This window comes from Zosterops lateralis, assembly GCF_965231275.1.
Source record: "Zosterops lateralis genome assembly, chromosome: 11".
Classification (NCBI taxonomy): domain Eukaryota; kingdom Metazoa; phylum Chordata; class Aves; order Passeriformes; family Zosteropidae; genus Zosterops; species Zosterops lateralis.
The window spans coordinates 9,448,077-9,467,889 of record NC_139771.1 but is presented as its reverse complement, the minus strand read 5'-3'; the positions used below and the strand labels follow the sequence as shown (position 1 = coordinate 9,467,889).

General features: G+C 44.5%; 1 protein-coding gene across 2 annotated transcripts in view; it reads right to left on the bottom strand.

Annotated features, from left to right (window-relative positions):
• NINJ1 (ninjurin 1) overlaps positions 1–19,813 on the bottom strand; it is a 25,817-nt gene extending 6,004 nt beyond the window's left edge. The window contains exons 1-4 of one of the 2 annotated variants that reach the window (XM_083869528.1): positions 19,621–19,807; positions 12,242–12,476; positions 8,271–8,432; positions 4,871–6,472 (exon numbers count right to left, since the gene is read on the bottom strand). In XM_083869528.1, the coding sequence (XP_083725654.1) occupies positions 8,278–8,432; positions 12,242–12,476; positions 19,621–19,692 (462 nt within the window). In that variant the 5' untranslated portion in view covers positions 19,693–19,807 and the 3' untranslated portion in view covers positions 4,871–6,472; positions 8,271–8,277. Of the gene's footprint in view, positions 1–4,870; positions 6,473–8,270; positions 8,433–12,241; positions 12,477–19,620 lie in introns of those variants that run through there. The other variant, XM_083869529.1, reaches the window with a different exon arrangement.

Here is a 19,813-nt window from a genome sequence, read left to right as displayed (position 1 = left end):
AGACAGTTTTGTTACTGACCTGTTCCTTGGGATGTGGGGGAACTGCTGGCCTGGGTGCCTCTATGAGCAATGTTAAGAATCCCACCAAAGGAACTTGTTGCTGTAGCAGGAGAATCTTGGGATCACAGAATTGTTGAGGTTGGAAAAGGCCTCAAAATAATTAAGGCTGATCTGGCACCACCACCATGTTCACCACTAAACCATGTCCTGAAGTGCCACATCCACATGTTTTGTAAACACTTCCAGGAGTGGTGACTTCACCACTGCCCTGGGCGCCTCTGCCAGGGCTGGGCAGCCCTTTCCATGAAGAAATATTTCCTGATATCAAATCTAAATCTCCACTGACACAACTTGAAACCTTAGGTGGAGTCACTGACCCAGACCCAGGATTGCATCTGCTGCTGCAAGACCCTTTGGGGACAAGAGGAGCCCCAGAGCTTGGCACTGGATTCTGTTGAACATGGCCTGGGTGGTTGTGGAGGAGCATCTCTGGGATAACTTCATCAGGAGGAGAAATCCTCTTCATCCTGTACCCTTCTGTGGACTGACTCCCTGATGAGTGGGAACTGCACTTCCCCCCTTTCCCACTGATTTGTGGCCTTTTGGGGAGAGCAGCTGTGTTAGTGGGAGGCTGTGTTTGTGCTGGTGCCTGTGCTGGGCAGAGAGCCCCAACCCTCTGCCTCAGCTGTGGCAGCCTTGTGCCAGGTGAAGGGACTGGACCATCAGGGGCATCACCAAGGTTTGACTATGACTGAAACAACAGCCTGATGAAACTACAAAGCTATAGAATTCAGGGGAGGGGGTAGCTTGCTTTCTATCTTCATCTCACCCATATGAATAACTTCATATGGATGTTATTAGAGCCAAGTGGAAAGAAATCAGAGGCAGGAGATGAGACAGATATGCGGCAACACTGCTCCAGTTAATTTAGTACCATTGCTTTGGCATAAAAGAGCATTTTGGGTGAATCCTGAGTTGCCCTTTCTATTTTGGAGCACAGGCTGCTATACACAGTGGTCACAAGGAAAAGCTTTCTGCCACGGTGCTGTTGATAAATCTTTAACAACATTGTGTCTAGTAAAGCAAAACCCTTTCAGACTCAGTCTGTGCTTCATGAACTGGTAACAGGTGAAGTCAGGTGCCAGCAGCCAGAGTGCCACTGCACCTGAAGCCTGGATAAATCACAGGCGAGACATGTTCAGCAAATCCTCTTTTCCACGGCAAAATATTTCATCACACTCAGGTGGCTTTTTTTTATTTCTTTCCTTTGAAGCCCCGGGTTTAGCTGCCCTGGGGGTGTCCGGAGCCCTCCAGTGCCCCACCCAGGAGGGCAGCGCTGCCGGTCCCGTGGCCGCTCCCTGCTCAACACTCCGTGACAGCAGAAACCGAGACAGCTGATGTAATTTTTCCTCTGTGGGTTCTGAGCTAATCCATTTTAAAAGCTTCTAGTGGAGATTGGAAACAGGGTGCTTGTGCCTCTTAAGTATTCCTTATCCATAATGATTGCATGCAGCTGGATTTTGCTTCACCTGTGCCTCTGGAGCTGGCTCACTGTCAATTTATCATGGCTACTTTGCTACATTTTTGTGGAGTATGAAGGAGGACACTGACCCACGCAGGCCCATTGTGGCTTGCTCCCAATGCTCCCCAGTTAGTGCACTTCACACAGTTTGTGAAGTTCAGTCATGCTCCCAAGTCACGTTCCCAGGATTTGAAACTCTACAAGGGATAGAGAGGCCTGAGGGGATACAGTCATTTCTTTCCTGAGCGATGCTGTCCCTGGCATGCCTGGTGAATCATGTTTTCTGACACAGAAAAATATAACTCCTATTTCAGAGTAAAGACACATAGCTGTCTCCCTCTATATCTTCCACAAGTCCAAAACAAATCTGAAACATAAGGCCTTCCCAACAGTTTAGATTATTTTCATCCTTCATGCCAGAAATCTGTGGTAATGTTGGGTGGTGATAAAACTGATTTATTTTCAAGTGTTTTTGGCACCAGTGAAAATGTTTTGCAATGTTTCAGTAGTCTTGGTGTGGTGCTTGCTAGCATGGCACCATCCTTACCACTCACCTCCCAACTAGTTAAAACTTGTACCATTAAAAAAGGGAGTGGGACAACTCCTAGGCTTGAAGACTGAAGAGAGTAGTGGAAAACCTCAGGAAGGAGGCTGAACAAAAAAGGAACCTGAGTTTTTGCCATCTCCATTTCTGACAAAGTCTGACTTGCCTGATGAGGAGGCATTGATAAGTTTCTGTTCCTGGCTGGGAGCTGTGGCACTCCTCTTGGGAAGGCAGCCAGGTTAGTAAATAGTTCTCTTTATGAGAACCCAAGGGGGTAAAACGAACCATGAAAACAGCCCTTCAACAGACTATGGAGAAAGAGAAAAGTGAATTCAAAATAACCCATAGCACCCAACAGGAAGGCAGGTAATATTTTGTCACCTCCCTGTTAGGAAGTTCGATAACTGTTGGTTAGATATCATTTTGAAAAGATTGTATTCTGTTTCACAACCTACCCTGCAATGACATGTCCGTGACCCTCCCACTGGCACAGCCATGGACTAAGAACATCAGGAGTGAGGATGAGTGGGGGCATTTACAGCCAGAGCCAGTCAAAGTTTGGATGATGATCTTTGATCATCATCTCTTTTGAGATCTCTTCAATCCTAAATGATTCTGTGATTCTGTGACTCTGTGATTTCATACAGTGAAAATAATTCGATGAGTGTGAAAATAAGAAATTCCTGCCAACAGCTGGAGCCTTTACATACCACACTTTTTCCTGTCAGTCTCTTTGCTGTGGATGTACTTCCAACAAAGTGTGTTTGCTTTCTGACATGCCCAAGAGCTGTCTCCTATCAATCAGCTCGAGTTGTTCGGTCAGCTCTGCCCATGCTCCTTCCCCCTCTGCCCTCCCACTGCTGCCGGACGTGTTCAAATGTCAGGATGGGAATAATAAATGTGGGGAGAGGGGTGAAACTCTGGATCCAGCTGACACATCACCCTGCAGCACTTGTGTGCAACCCAGCCTCTGATGGAAACTCTGCTCTAAGGCCTGCTGTGGCCATGCTGTTTTTTATCTCCTCCTGGAGTGCCTTCTCTCATTTATTTCAGTTTACTTCTTCCTCTAGGGACATCTCTGCTTCTGTCTCTGGTCTGGCTTTGTTGATCACCTGTGAATACTGAAGGGCTCTGGCAGGACCTCTGCATGCACTGGGTGGTGGGGTCCTGGTGGTGGTGCCTCCCCCAGCTCCTTTTCAGGCTGCACTACGATCTGACAAATGCACGGGGCGCTGCTCCTCTTGAGCTTATCAGAAACACCATCTGCTCCAGGAACTAGTGCTGTCCAACTCCTCCTATGTCCAACCTGAGCCCAGCCTGAGGCTGTTCCCTCTCCTCCTGTCCCTGTTCCCTGTTCCCAGAGCCCAACTCCCCGGCCGTCCCCTCCTGTCAGGGAGTTGTGCAGAGCCAGGAGGTCCTCCCTGAGCCTCCTTTTCTCCAGGCTGAGCCCCTTTCCCAGCTCCCTCAGCCCCTCCCCAGCTCCGTTCCCTTCTCTGGACACACTCCTGACCCTCAGGCTCTTTCTTGTTGTGAGGGGCTCCAAAGTGACCCCAGGACTGGAGGTGGGGCCCCAGCAGTGCCAGCACAGGGGACGGGCACTGCCCTGCTCCTGCTGCCACCCCAGGACTGGAACAGGCCAAGGTGTCCTGGTCCTTCTGGCCCACCCGGGCTCCTGTTCAGCTGCTGCCACGGCACTCCCAGGGCCTTTCCTGCCGGGCCCTTTGCAGCCCTCTGGCTCAGCCTGGAGCTGCAGGGGCTGTTGTGACCCAAGGACAGGACATGGAACTTGGCCTTGTTCAACCTCAGACCACTGGCCTGGGATCCAGCCTCTCCAGATAAAACTGTGGAGTCTTCGTGCCTGACAGCAGATCAATACTCCCAGCAACCTTAAAGTCATCTGCAAACTCATTGAAGGTAAAGAAGCTGTTAATTAAAACACCTGAATGGGAGAACACCAGAAGCCAAGATGGTGTTTTGTCCTTCAGCCCATTTTATGTAAGACTCAGCATAAGAACAAGCTCAGCAGTGACCTGGTTTAGAAGACAAATAGAGTCAGTTCCAGTAAATATGGTTGTTGTCACCTGCTCCAGTAAGTAGAGCTACACTGAGAATCCCAGCCCAGGCTGCTCTGGATGCTGAAGGGACTAATGAGAAAGACCATGAGCAGTGCTCACCCTGCCCAGAGCTTATGAAACAGGAGCAAACAGCTGACCTGGCATGAACTGCTCCCCACACAGCCTGGAAAATTCATCTCCCTTCATTATTGATGACCTCTTTTTAAAAGAGATATTTGCCTCCAACCAAGAACTCTGAAAAAGCACAGCAAACCAAAGAATGAGCCCAAGCATGAGTCAAACCTATGTATTTGTTTGCTGCCCCTCAGAGATACTTCCCAGGATTTTAAAGCAGCACCTGACTTAAAAGAATAATAATCCTGTGATTAAATTATTGATACTTGAAACCAACTTGCAGACACTTCTGTCTGCTAAAAATTACATGAACTCTAAAGGCTTCAGAGACTTAAAATACAGATTTCATGTCTGAGAACATTTTGCTAATCTTACTTAATCACAATAAAAGACATGGGAAGCAGCATCCGAGGTGTGATAGCCACGAATGGGCGTGAAGAGTCCTGCAGCAGTTGGTGGTTTGTAAAAAATAAATACAGGAAGCTGACCTGTGTGCCTCATTCAGAGCTTGTTCTGAGCTATGTTTAAATTAGTACAGCACACACAATTAAGGCACTGCCTGCTGGATACTGGTTACATACATGTTAAAATGGAAATGAAGCAACAAAAGACAAATTGGAAAATAAAAAAGAATGTCTATTCCATTATTAATCACACAAGTTTGATTTGTTTTCTGTTAGTAATTCTTACAGAACATGTACATGAAAGTCTGGTACATCAATGGGCTTTGAGACATAACCAAAGACAAAGGTCAGTAATAAAAACTGTAAATGAGATGAGACATATGAAGTCAAACTTCTATTCTTATGTAGGGAGGGAGCATTTGAAAATTGCTAAGAAAAATGATTAGTACAAAGTTGCATCCACATATAAGTACAACCTAGAAAACTCAGATTTTTCTGATTGCAGGTATGATACTTTCCAAATAAAATGACTAAAATGTTTTTGTTGAAGAAATTCTTGTAACCTACACCATTACTAGCAATAATGTATTTAGAAAAAGTGTAAGTCCCTGAGCCAGCAGGTAAGGACCTAGAAGGTATTTATATCTCTCTCTCTATATATTTTTTTTGAAATTTAAAAATTGTTTTGCTTTCAGCCATAAACTCATAGAAGTAACAAAACTGCAGCAATCAATGATGGGAAGAGAGAAAGGAAACTAGAGAGAAAAACTCAGTTCATTTTGCCATCTGAGTTGCTGCTGACAGGCACTTGGTACCAGTTTAGCAGGTAAAGTTCACCCTGGATCCTCCAGTTTACCAGTTGAGCCTAGAAAAGGTGGCGCTACTAATAAAGTTTACAGGAATTTTACCTGAGAAAGAGCCTTTTACAATGAGAGTGGGCAGGCCCTGGCACAGGGTGCCCAGAGCAGCTGTGGCTGCCCCTGGATCCCTGGAGGTGTCCAAGGCTTGGAGCAGCCTGGGACAGTGGAAGGTCTCCCTGCCCATGGCAGGGGTGGGACAAGATGACCTTTACAGGTCCCTTCAATCCAAACTACTCTATGATTAAAATAAATACATATAATGCACAGAATACACAGTTCATGGTAAGAAATAACCAGGTTATTTGTGTCTGTGCATGAAGGACAGGAAATCTTAAGTGTGTCCAGAAGAAACAGTATAAATGATTATCTGTGAACAAAACTGGACAAAAGCATGCTGCTTGTTTCTGGTTTTCTCATCTTTGCTTTATCTAGAGTGGAAAAAAAGAAAAACAAGGCACAGCTACCTTTACATGCTGCAAAGGAAAAGCCCTGCTGGGCTACAGAGTACGTGGGCTTGGTGGCAAGCTGTGAAATAAAGGACCAATGTGACCACAACAGAATCAAAGGCCTGACAGTTCTTACTGTGGTGGAAACGACAAATTGCCACAAAATCCAAAGGCACGTCAAAAGAAAAGTCCTGTAAAGTGCTACCAGATGATATTTCCTTATTTCATGAGTTTAAGTCACTTCTCTGAAAAAAACAGAAAGTTTCTTTGGAAATTGAAATGCCAATATTCCAGAAAAACAGTGTCCTTGGGGCAAAATCAACCTTTTCTTAGATGCCAAACAGTTCAAATATTAACGCATGGGAAAATTTCAGGTATAGAAGTGTGTTGGAAGCTTGAGAAAGCTGCTTGGTGTGTCCAGCTTCTTTAAATTATTTTTCCTTCCCTGCTGTGTCCAGCGTAGCTGGCTCAACTGCAAGTGCCATCTAAAATGAATGCTCCAGGTCTCTAAAACAAAGATATTGAGATTTTAGTGATACAGGAATTATAGTAAACGACACACTTGCTTTGAAGAGGGAATTGAGTTTTCTGTGGGAAAGGGTGATAATAAGGTGAAGCCAGAAAATGGTGGTGACCCACTTCTCTCAGGGTTTTGAGGAGATTGTGGCAACAGACTAAAATCCACTTAATTTTCAAGTTACAGTCAGATGACTAGATGTTTTTAGCAAGGGCAATGGGTACAAATGAGCAACAACAGTTGTAATGTTCCAAAGCAATACACAACTTTCACATTTAATAAGTCTGCAGGAAAAAACTGGTTCTGGACACCACATTGGGCTGTTTAATTAAGAAACTGTGTGTGTATGTGTGAAAGCATGGAGGCAGGAGCCCACAGCTGCTGGTTCTGTTCTGAGCTTCCTTATGCCTATTTCAGATCCTTGCCTCTGCCTCTATCCCTGGTATTGTACATGTTCTGTCCCATGAAGGCAGCTAAAATTCCAATAATCTTTCATGCAGATCTCTTGGCTTTGCCAGTGTAATTTTGGGGTTAGTGCTTCAGTACTGCTTTAACATCTGCTACTGAAGTCAACATTCTACCTGTATTTCTGATAATAACTCAGATAATATATGCGCTCTTCACTGTTAAAATTAAATATTTATTAGTCTGTTTGTAGTGACTGTGCCAGAAAATGCAATAAAACTATCTTGTTTCACTGCCAGAATTTCACAGGTTTTGGTTAAGGCAGAAAATTCCGCCAACACAGAAAAATTAATGTAGTTCTTCATCTTCCTAATAATTTTTGCACTGATTTCCCCCCATGCTGTTTCAACTGATGATAAATTTGGGTTTGACTCCCATTCTTGTTACAGTGTTCATCTACAGATTAATGGTTTAAAGGGCTTGTATCTTGTTTTTCATGGAGAAAGGGTTTCCTGTAGAAGTTTGCAGAAAGCAGGGGCTGTCTGTGCAGCACAGAGTGCACGGTCAGCCCAGTCACCCCTTCGTCAGCAGGTCTGACCCTGGGCTGAGGTCTGGGAGACCAAGAGCCAGAGCAAAGTTGGCACACACAGACTTAGCAGTGCTATTTTAAAGGGAGATGTTGACCATGGTGCTTCTTGTGTTACAAGCCTTCAATTTAGGTTTATCTCCCTCCAAACTGCTCATCATAGCTATGATGCTAGGAAGATACCCAGACTGATCCCCACAATTCCTATATTTATCCTTCTGTGTAAGTAAAGAACAAAGTTGAAAGTGCTGGTAGAGGAACAACGTTGTCCTAAATGGTCACATGTCAAGTGACAGTGCTCATCTTTGTGTGCTGAGTCTCTCACAGAGCAAAGTCCTGTCCTGTGGAGGACACAGGAATCCCACCATCTGCAGCCATCTCAGGAACTGAGAGGCTCCAGCATGTGCAGTGTTACGTGTTAGGTTTAACAGGCCTAGCTACTTGGAAATGGACTGGAGGCAAACCTTCCTTAAAAAAAGGAGAGGTATTTGGAGAAAGCAGAACAACATTATTTCCCTCATTGTCTCAGTCAGCAGTAAGGAAAAGGAGTGGCTAGGCCAGGACATTCCTTACACTTCCTATGGGTGACATGTGCTGCCATCAACTTTTGAACTCCACATTCACAAACACACTGTAATAACTCACCAGCAGCTTCTGCTTTTGCACTAACAGCAAGTGAACTCCGGTATTTGCAAAAACTTGAACAGTCCAGAGGAGCCTGTGGCCATTCCCAAGATGTGCCCTGCATTCCTGGGCACCGTGCCCTGTCCCCTCACACTGCAGGAGACCACACTCACCTGCTCCTTACTGTCTTGAGGCTGACTCAGCAACTGGTTTCTGCACTCCAAAGGCAGTGATAAAAATATTCACAACTACTATAATGAACACCAGTCCAGTTGCAAGGTTGTTGAGGAAATTCAGCTTTCCATGTTTTGCAGGGTTGTTAAGGTCGTATTTCACTTCGAAAAGAAAGGAGAAAAAAATGTTTAATGATATGTATATTTCAAAATCCAGAATAAAAGGTTTCATACTACTGTACTTGAAGAATTTATCTTTTGCTAAGCCATTTGGATCAGTCATATTTAAAAGTCAGATTCTGCAGCATCAGTGAAAGTGCTAAGGGGAAGGTCTGTAACCATAAGGAGCCTATTAACTTCCAGTAATTAGCATCTTATCTCTGTGGAGACACATGGGAAGTAATGGATGCAGTAACATCACTAGAAATCTTTCGAGTTCTTGATGTTTTGAAGCCTAGCTTTGTTGCAGACTTTAGGCATTTAAAAATTATTTTAGTCTTGAATGCTTTCAGCTTGAAGCCCTGACAGGCTGAAGTCAAATTTCTTAGTTAAAATGCTACAAATTTCATTACCAGTGCTGGATATTTTCTGTACTGGTGCCCTTCCCCAGCTTGTATTCCCTTGTACTCCCTGCTTTTGCCCTGATTCTGTTTTTAGAAATCATGGGCACTCTATCTGTTAAACAGAGGGAGATGTCAGAGCAGTGTAGCTGTAGCCCTTTCTACAGAGACCATCCACTGTGTAAACATTTCCCTTTGTTTCTTGCAGCTGTTTTTTGGTTCAACTGCTAAAGGGAACGAGGGAGGCTCAGACAAGCGAGATAGCATTAATACAATTTAAGCTTTGATTCCAGACCTTGAGATAGCACACAAATTAGTTACACTGGGTTGATAACAGCTTTGCTTTAAGACAGTGAGAACACTGGGGCACTTGCCTGCCATCATAGAATCATTAAGGCTGGAAAAGACCTCCAGGATCATCAGGTCCAGCTTTGACCAAATACTGTCATGTGCACCTTGTGAAAACCTGAGAGCTTCCTGTCTCTGTTCTCTGGCAGTAAGGGCCTTGCAGCTCAGACCCTTGGCTACATTCCTTTGATGCTGGTGGAGCAAGTGCTGGTGAATTCTGGCGCATGTTTTGAGAATGGGTTTTGTCTATTAAGACTTCAAGTTCTCAAGAGTATAGATCACTGGAGCTTGTGTCTGCATGTGCACAACACGTGAGAGAAAATTTATATCTGACAAATTTTTACAGCAACGTAAAACCTAGAGCTCCTTCTGATCAGTACCTACAGAGACATACGGCTTGTGACTCTACCAGCCAAAATAAATCTTGTTATTTGCTTGTACCATCATCACCCTGTTCCATACTGCAGAACTGAACCACTGAACCAATATCCCGTGTTGCTGAAGCAGTTAAGTGATTGCAAACACACTTGTGATGATGAAGTCCTAACAGGTTCACCTGGGGTCCCTAATAATGCTGTTTTGTTTTCAAGAAATTCTGGGCATCTGTTCAAGTCCTGTTTGCTAAAGCAGTGCAGTCACACATCACAAGCCAGGCAAAGCATTGAAGAACAGTGCGGGAGAACTGCTCTGAGAAGCCACTGCACACCTGTGCAGGCCTGAAATTATAAGTTCCGTAGTATTTCAACCTTAAAATGAGTTTACACATCTGTAAAGCATCTGGATGCTTGCACCCCAAGGTGCAAGGTGGAAGGACTCTAGTACTGCCATGTGAATGAAGAATAAATGAAATGGAATCCTTAGTTCTGAAACATGGAATAGGAGCATTTGAGACAGTTGGATTAAAAAGGAAAAGCATTAATGGCCCAACCTGTTATATAACTTAAAAGCAATCATGCTGAAAGGCAAACTGACATTTTCAGAGCTGTCCCTTTGTCCAAAAGAGGGTCAGAGAAGACAAGTAATACTTGTCAGTTTAGCAAGAGCTCTAAATTTTGAAGTAGAATTGCAGTGATCCCATCTTTGTAATTACAGCACTTAAGAGGAGGGTGTTTGTGAAAATGTTCTCAAGAACAGTTATTCTTTAAGTGTTTCATTATAGTGGATTACTATGATTTCATGCCACTGAAACTATTTCAAGACATTCTTTGCTTTTCTTCCAAAAATTTACGGTCACCAAATCACTTCCAAGGACAAGTTTGCTGAACATCTCTCACATTGTTTTTGTGACAGGCTCTTTAGAAGAGGAAAAAGCTATTAGTACCTAGCATAAACTGTAAGAACTGGTAGCTCCCAGGATAAAACCCTGACTCCAGGAAAGAAACAGGATGGTGGGACAGACTTTTGTTTGGCCATGTGAGATCTTAAGGAGACAGGATTTCATGGCTGCACAAACTATTCCTGCAAGCCAAATCTATAAAATACACTCTGTGAAAAGCAAGTTCTTGCTCTGATGCCTGTATCTTCATAGCCTCATGTCCTATTTCCTGTCTTCTTCCTGTCTTTGACCCTGCAGGACAACACTGCTCCAAGAGTGCATCACCATAAGCCAAGGGCTCTGTCACCCTCAATGTGACAAAGATAAATTTGACAACAGTTTCTCTGACAGCAGTGTCTTGCAGAAACAAGCAGTAAAAAGCAGCATCTCTGCATTTACTGAAGTTATTACCCAACATAAAGACAGGGAGCTTGTTTAGAGCCTCAAAGCCTGCTGAAACAACCACGGAGATGCCTTCAACCGAGGAACAGAAAAGTATTTTGCTCATTTTTCCATTACTTGCTTCCCACACCTCCCAGCATCAACAGGTTGTTTTTTTTTTCCAGTCCCCTTCTGGAACCTCCTCTGATCCAAGACCTGGATTCTGCTCTTCCACTAACTCTAACAAAAGCAGAGACAGCTGTATTCCGTCTCTTTTGTAAGAAATAAAAAAGCCACATCAACTATGAATATTACAAGCCATGTGTATCCTGGATCCCTAGGAACTTTCTCCTTGAACAGAACATTTGTTTTTTCAGCTGTGGTAAGAGAGCAGAACACTGAAAGACTGACAGGGATGCCAAAGGTGGCACCCCTAACTCATTAAATGCCATGTGTCAACTCTGCCTTTTCATTTACATCAACCCCAAGGTCAGTTATCTAGTTCCCACTAAGGTAAAGGGTGAGATATGAAAAACATTTTGAGAATAAATGATCCCCTATCCCTAGCAGAAATGATCCACAGCTGTTTCCTACCAGAGGCAGTATAATTTATCCCAGGTGGGCAATGGTAGATGCAGTTTGATTGCAACACAGCCAAGCTAAAGACAACATGCCACACCAACATGACAATGAACATTTTGACTTTCACTTCCCTTTCAGAGTTCCACATTCACAGTATTTTCTTATATGACTGATATGGAAGAAACACTTTTCAGTCATAAGATTACGTAACAGGTCTTGCCAAAAACATTATTATGAAACTGGATAAACTGCACTATCCTATCTGGCGTAGTGATGTTTCTTTTACAATCTTTCATAATTTTCCTTCCTCCTCAGGCTTTCTGGAGGAAAAAAATTCACAGTATGGGCAAATGAGTAGGAGGAAGTTGATAAAAATTGAAGATTTCACATAAAGTTGCCCTTCCTCCCTTTGTTGCAGTATTTCAATGGTTTTAAGAGAAAATATGTATTTTTGGAGATTAGGAAATTTTTTCACGCAAGGGTTGTCAAGTATTGGAACAGGCTACCCAGGAAAGTGGTTGGGTCACCACTCCTGGAGATAATTAAAAGACATGCAATTGTGATGTGTATGTACATGGTTTAGTGGTGAACAGGGCACTGCTGGGTTAACTTTTGGCCTAGATGATCTTAGAGGTCTTTTCCCACCTAAATTATTCTATGAGTCTCACCTGAATGGGTTCTGAGGTAAAGGCTTTTTAAAAGCAAAGGCTGTGTTTATTTACCATGTAACAGGCTGTGTCCTGTAAGAAAAATACGAGTCAGTGGTTCTTGCTGTTGCCACCTACCAAGGAATATCAGGAGCACTCCCACTATAATTTGCAGGGTGAGTGACAGACTGATGAGAATGATGAGCGGGACGTAGAAGGAGAAGGAGGGCCCTTGCTCCATGACAGCCTTGAGCTGGGAGGCGTTGGCCATCAGCAGGGCGATGTCCAGCATGCTCTCGGCCGCGCTCTTCTTGTTGGCGTAGTGGTTGATGTTCATGGGTCTGTTCCTCTGGAACCACTGCCACGACCTTCGCTGCAGCCAGCAGAGAGGAAAAGGGTTATTCACACTTCTAATTGCTGCTGAGTGAGACATCACCCGCTCCATCAAACGATTCCTGTGATCATGGGGGCAGAAATGAGATTTTCTGTGCAGCTTTCCCACTGTTCCCCCTCTGCTCCAGGAGAGCAGAAAACAGCGCCGGCCTCTGCTGCCCTTTGGCACTTCTTCCAGCCTGCCTACAGCATCAGTCTAAACAGCCAGTGTGTTTCTATCCTGGGAAATGAAGAGACTGGAAAGGCTGAAAAGTTTGCACTGAGAAAAAGTTGGGAGGGAAAAATCTCTGTAACACGATCAAGGAAACAACAGCTTCTTGTGACTAATTTACTCCTGAAGGCACACTTAAAAATACAGATATTTATTAAATTTGCTTTCTCTCATCACACATCCAAAAAGTTCCTTCGTTACTCATGAGTCTTATTTTAAGGACTGATGTGAAATTGGCCACTGTGTGGGGTTTGCTTGCCCTCCTTTCCTTGCTACTCCTTCCTCTACCATGCCACTGTCCAGGGCCATCCATACACCCATACACAGATGTTTTTCCACTTAACTATCATATGATCTGTTGTTGGCAAGAATTGCCCAATCACAAGGGAATCTTTTTTTTTTTCCCATTTTCAGATCTGCTGATTTTGGTTTGGGGTTGTTTTTTGCTTGTTTGGTTTTGTTTTTTTTTTTTTTTTTTTTTTTTTTTTGATTGCTCTGCAAACAAAAATTAAAAACCAACTGCAGGGCAAACCTAGGGCTAGTTAACCCAATGTGATGAATATATGAGTGCTTCCTGATGAAAATTCATGTGACCTGCCTTGAAATTTGACTGCTTGTCTCCTAGAGCTGCCTATTTCTCCATAGGTTAGATGCAGCTCAGGGTAACTAGGTCAGACTTAGTTGCCCAACTCCACGAGGAAGGAAGAGTAAGTGATCCTCTATCCTGCTCTGAACAGCTAAGGAATTTTTAGGAATTTCATTGTTACTGCTCTTACTTCTAGACTTCAAAAATAATAGACAAATATATGAAAAGTAAGCTTATTCTAGCTGACTTCTTTAAACCTACTCCTTAGGCTTTTTTACTGCCCAAATGTGTTCCTGCTTGCCAGAAAATCCTGTGAAAGAAGTGTGGCTTTGCAAGTTAGTTCAAATGCAGAAAATACCCTCTAATTACTCTCTTCAGCAGCACTAAACATGATCAGCTCCCAAGCTAGGCTTGTAACAGTCCAGACCTAAAAGCCTCCTTTTAAATAGGGTAGATATTCATGTACATATTGCCAGTTTTTCCAGGGCATCTGAACACCAAACTTGACCTATTTTCACCAGATGTTGTCATCCATCAGAAGCCTAAATACTTGACTGAGTGTAATTTGTCATAGGGCAGCAGCAAATATCAGAGCTTTTTCTCAGCCTGTGATCTTGCCTTCACCAGGAAAAATGACCTGTAATCATGAAAACCCCAAAAACATTCACTTCCTGTCTCCTGACTGATGCTGGAAAACCATGAAACAAAAAACAAAAAAAGGAGCAACTTAACCTTGTCTTCTGGGGTATTGAAGCTGATGCAGTCAGTACTACATGGGCACTTTTTAAGATCAGACTGTATGTTACACAGCCAATTTATAGACAGGCAATGAAGAAAACGATGTTGCCTTAACCTCAGGAGAGTGACAACCTGTACAACAGAAATGAGACTAGAATTTGTTTATGTGGCTTTATGGTTTCAGGGAGATTTCAGGCATGCAGCAACGTGTGCAGCCCACAGCACCAAAGAACACTTACTGTGCTGTGATCATGCACAGGGCCAAGCAGAGGGACAGTGGAATGTGGAGACTTTCTAGGATGCAGGTGAAGGAAGGCTTTTCCTGCAGGTGTCACTTGGCAAAAGAGCAGCATGCACTGCAAGTGACCTGCTTCAGTCTCACTGCAACCAAAACACCTCCTCACAAACGTTCAACATTCAAATTTCTTGCTAGGGACAAGCTAAGCCCTTGTGTTCGTGTCTCCAAAGGAGTTTGAGCAAAGCCAGCATGTGAGTTCACATGTGTGTAAGAGCCAGCTGCAGCTGGGACTGCATTCCCTGCAGTATTCCCTGCCTGCCTTCAGGTCCCCAGAGCTGCAAAGCTTCAGCCTCTCAGCACAACGATCTGCCCTGCTGGTCTATGCACAGTCAGACAAAGGACAGGAGTGAAAAGCCTCTCTCTTCCCCTTGCTCCATCTGTGACTGGAAGAATCCCAGCTGATTTTCACAGTCCCCACAGGCAGTAACACTTGGGGTCTCCTGAGAGAACAGGGACTGTTTGCTTGCCCAGAGCACTGCACTCTGCAAGGATAAAGCTACAATGCCATGTGATAAACGGGCACGTTTTTGGTCCTGTGAGACACCTTCACTCCAAGATGGCATGGTACTGGTTCACTGCCTCCCTGTGTTAGTACAGACTTTGCCCCTGCTTTACCTCACTCCCCAGTTCAATGGTACACCCAGAAGAACTGAGTCCCTTTGAAATGCAGAAAGGATTTACTGGTTACATTTATTAAAAAGGAAATACAAGCGGCTCTGCAGCAAATGCCCTGAGGTGCTGAGTTTCATGAATCACAGCTAAGCCCCACATGGTGATTCAACAGGAAGGAAACAGCACTGAAAATGGAAGTATTTGAAAACAATAAAGTATCTTTGCTAAATACAGTAAATCGTTACAGTAAGGATTACAGCAGTTTTCTTTCTGTTTGGGGTTAGTTATTAATGCAATTTTATGGGTCAACAGCCTTGACTCAAAATGAGAATGGACCAGATTGACCTCTGGGTTTCCAATGCCATAGACTAGGCTTCCTGGACATCTCATGTTTAGGAATAAGTCTGAATTATAAAACAATGGAAACTTGCTACATAATACTGAAGCTATGCAGAACTAAAGCTGAGCCATACTGAACTTCGTGGGGCTGCTCTTTACTGTGTTCTGCAATATTCTTCCCAATCAGAACTGTTAAAAAGATGCTAAAATGCAATTTTGTTTAAGAAGTAATTTACTACGGTTTTGAAGTATTAATATTTCAAAAAATTACCACATAGCTAATTTTTCCAGATCTTTGAGGGGAAATTTCATGTTTGGAAAAAATTCCAGTTAAATCAAAAAAGAGATGGATCAGACATAAAAGGAGTAATACAGGACTAAAATAGAACACCATGTCAGAACTTTCATTTTTTTCTAAGATCAAACCTACAGTTACAGGATTAACTAGCAACTTTACACTAAATAATCCTATGGTTGTAGAATTTCTGTCCACATCTCCATCACCTACACACTGAAATTGCAAAGGGCCACATATGGCCACTCTGAAGTCAGACTTCCCCTCCATCTCAGAGATCTTGCTGATCTAAAAACAAACAGGAAAGATATTCTACAAAGAAAAAAGTATTCTTCCAACAAAAATATTTTAAGCTGTATCAGTCATGTAATGGATGATTAAAGAATCACAGAACCCACAGAACCCACAGGTCACCCAGCCCAGCTCCTGGCCCTGCCCAGAGCCCCCAACAATCCCCCCCTGGGCATCCCTGGAGCTCCTGTCTCTGCCCAGACCCCCCAACAATCCCACCCTGGGGAGTCTTTTCAGTGCCCTGGACCCTCTGAGGGAAGAACCTTTCCCTGATCTCCATCCTGACCTTCCTTGACACAACTTCAGGCCATTCCCTGAGGTCCTGTCCCTGGTCACCGTAAAAAGACATCAGTGCCCTCCTCTGCCCCTCCGGAGGAAGTTGTTGACCCCAGTGAGTCTCCCCTCAGCCTCCTCCAGCTGAACAAACCAAGGCTTCCCCTCCAGGCCCTTCACCATCCTCGTGGTCTCCTTAACTCTAAGGGATCCTTTGTACACCTCCTCAGAAGATATCCTGTGTTTTTTCCTTCAGAAAAACTTTAGATCACTTGTTCAGTTTAGCGCTGACTCAAGAGAAACAAACCTCTACCCCTGGCTCTGGAATGAATCATCAGTTTCATTTCCCATGGAAATTTCATTTTGAGGAGAGGGGGGAGATGTTCACCCAAGTACCAACCAGTGTAACACTAACTATTCTGTGGGAACTCTGCAATCACATCTTCACATGCTGCGATTGCATTAAAAAAAAAAAAAGAAAAAAAGAAAAAACTCAGCATGTCTTTGTATTTGTATTTTTTGTATTTCATAGATGTCATGATTTTCTAGGAAGTGTGACAACATTAAGAAAAGAACTGTGGCAATCATGTTGACTCCTGAGAGCTAAAAAAGTTAATATAAAAAAGGGGAAAAGTACAGTCTGCTGAGGGCCAAGCACTGTTTTCCTAAAGCTATACTGGTTCCAGGATTCAGTCAGAATATTTCTACTAATTAAACTACTGTAAAATAATCAGCACACCTCATGACAAAGTTTGTGGAATAAAGGAGTAACTTAAACTTGTTCACACAGTTATTGAAATAGAAGTTTGCTCCTGTATAATTTTTTCTGCCTTGCATTATTACTACTCATTCCAGTCATTAGGTCTTACAATACTATTTCTCACAACTGGGCTCTGGAGTGTCTACTTTGTGTGGTTAACACACTGCTTACTCTAGCTTCTTTAAAACCATGCAAGCAAAAACTTACCACCAATAGTATCAATATTTGGAGTATATTGAATACTCCAAATTCAGTTTGATATGAGTAATAAGAACATACCATTTCAGGCTATAAGCAGCAAAATAATTTCAAGTTCCTACAGGCTGGTTATTTGCAGTATGATGACAAGAAACAACCATGTTTCAAAATACTTTTATGTTCCAAATTACTTCTGAACTAATATACAGACTTCAATGCACTTTTAGGAACAACATGATTAAAGCTGTTTATTTCTACTATCCAATTCTTGTTCACCTTGTTCATAGCCCTTCTTTAACTTCTTCATCTAGCACATCCTGTTATCTCGGAAACACTAAACTAGATTTGGCAACACGGTGGATGGAGAGTGTTTCAATACAGACCATGAACAAGGAAAGCAACTAGATGGATGAAAAAAAGTTCCGATCTGCATTTGTATGAACAGATCCTTTGAAGAAGAGGCGAGATACTTCTGCCAGGTGTAATGACACACATTAGCCAGCGAGGTGTGCCATGCCAGCCCCATCCTAGAAGCAAAGAATTTCTTGCTTCTAAAAGCCTGACAGCTGCTAAAAAAATGTATTCAAATGAATGCTGGAGTGAAAATAACCCACATCAAACCACTGTGTGACCATTTGTTCAGAACTACTGAGAGCTTAACTGGTCTTTTTAAAATGTGATTGCTTTGAAGGTAACAGCTACACCTGCATACCATGTCAGCTCTTCTGTATGAGCAGGCAGCGGTCCACGGTGAAGATGTGCAAGAGACTCTGTTTTGAGGAGCGGACAGAGGCTGGGATGGGCAGGAAGGAAAGCAGGGTGGCCCATGGCCAGTATCTGTGAGCATTTCTCAGAGCAGACACATTTCTGACTCCAGCACAGAAGATTCGGGCAGCTACAGATGGTCTCTCCAGGTTTAGGTGGCTGCTGAGCTGGGGTGTCCTTTTGTTGTGCCAACTGTGAACACTGGCAGATTTTTTAAGGTATCTTCTATTCAGAGATGGGCTTTTGAAAAACCTGTCCCCATCCTGTGTTACCTTGCATATCCTTTGTGTGTAAGAAAATTTAAGAAGTGTTTATGAAGTTCACTGAAATGCTACTGTATACATTTAAAACATTGGAATAGCATATTTCACTGCTTATTCTTTATACGGCACTCACTGAGAACTTGAATTTTGATGGGAAAGATGTAACAAAATGAAGGTTGCTTGCGACTGAAGATGAAGTAAAACAGGGAAGTTGCCGAAAGAGCAGATTACATTGGGAAAACCCCCCCATCAAGAGTACTTGTGATGCAATCACAAAGTTGTGTCAAGCAAATGAAAGAACTGCTGAGAAGTCAGAGGTTTAGAGAAAACCCCTCCAGAACACCAGTTTGACTTGCATATTCCAGCCTTAACTCACTTTAGGGAGGATTTCCAGGATTTATTAAATTTTTATTTTTCTTGATTTGATATTCATGACTCCAAGGGTTTGTCAGGGAGGGCGGGATGGAGGCAGGACAGATGTGCTACACAATCAGCCCCGTCTGTCTGTAACCAGAACATTTTACCAGTGACACACAAGAGGGTTTAGTAGAGCGGTTTCTGTGTGGCAAAGACTTAGGCTGGAGTAAGAGCTGCCTTTAGAGCTTAGTCCTTTCCAAACAAGATAAAGGACATTCTTCTACCAGTCTGTTTTTTTCAGATAAGTGGCATGCTCTACAAACATCCTTTATACTCAACCAGAATACAGGAAGAATACTTCCCAGTGAGGATGTCTGGTCATGTTTTGACTACACAAAGAAGGAAAAAGCTGGGTATTCTTGTTTTAATTTTGATTACTGCATGGAAATTAACCATACAGGTGCTACCATTTCAGTAATTCCGCCTGGATCTGCTCTGCTAAGGCAGCTGGGTGGGGAAAGCCCTGCAGGAGCAGCGAGCTGCGGGCGGGTCCGGGCGACCAGGGTCCTGCTGGACAGGTGTGGGAGCTGGGGCTGCCCGGAGCCCTTCCCGAGCCCTTCCCGAGCCCTGCCCGGAGCCCTGCCCGGAGCTCTCCCGGAGCCCTGCCCTGAGCTGTCCCCCTGCCCGGAGCCGTCCCCGGAGCTGTCCCCGGAGCTCTCCCCGGAGCCCTGCCCGAGCACACGGACCCCGCAGCGGCCTCCCTGAAAAAAATGCGAGGAAGGCAGGGACAACCCCAGCAATAACTCAGCAATAACCAAGTAGCACCGCACCTCGCGGAGTGCCCGTCCCGCCGGGCCCGGGATGGACACTGAGGGATGGACACTGAGGGACGGACGCTGAGGGATGGGCTCTGAGGGATGGACACTGAGGGATGGGCTCTGAAGGACGGACACTGAGGGACGGACACAGCGCCAGGCCCCCAGCCCCGCCAGGCCCCGGGCCGGACGCTGTGGGACAGACGCTGTGGGACGGACACTGTGCCGGGCCCCGGGCCGGACACTGTGGGACGGACACTGTGGGACAGACGCCGCGGGAAGGACACAGGACACAGCGCCGCCCGCCCCGCCCCGGCCCTCACCTGCTCCTCGGCCGCGGACTCCGCGCCTCCCGCCGCCCCGTTGAGCTCGTGGGTCTCGCTGCCGGAGTCCATCGCGGGCCCGGGCCTGCTGTCCCGCGGGGCGGAGGGGACGCTCCCCCGGGACCTGCCTGGGCCCTGCTGTCCCCGCGGGGCGGAGGGGAAGGTCCCCCCGAGCCCGCCCGGCCTCCCGGGG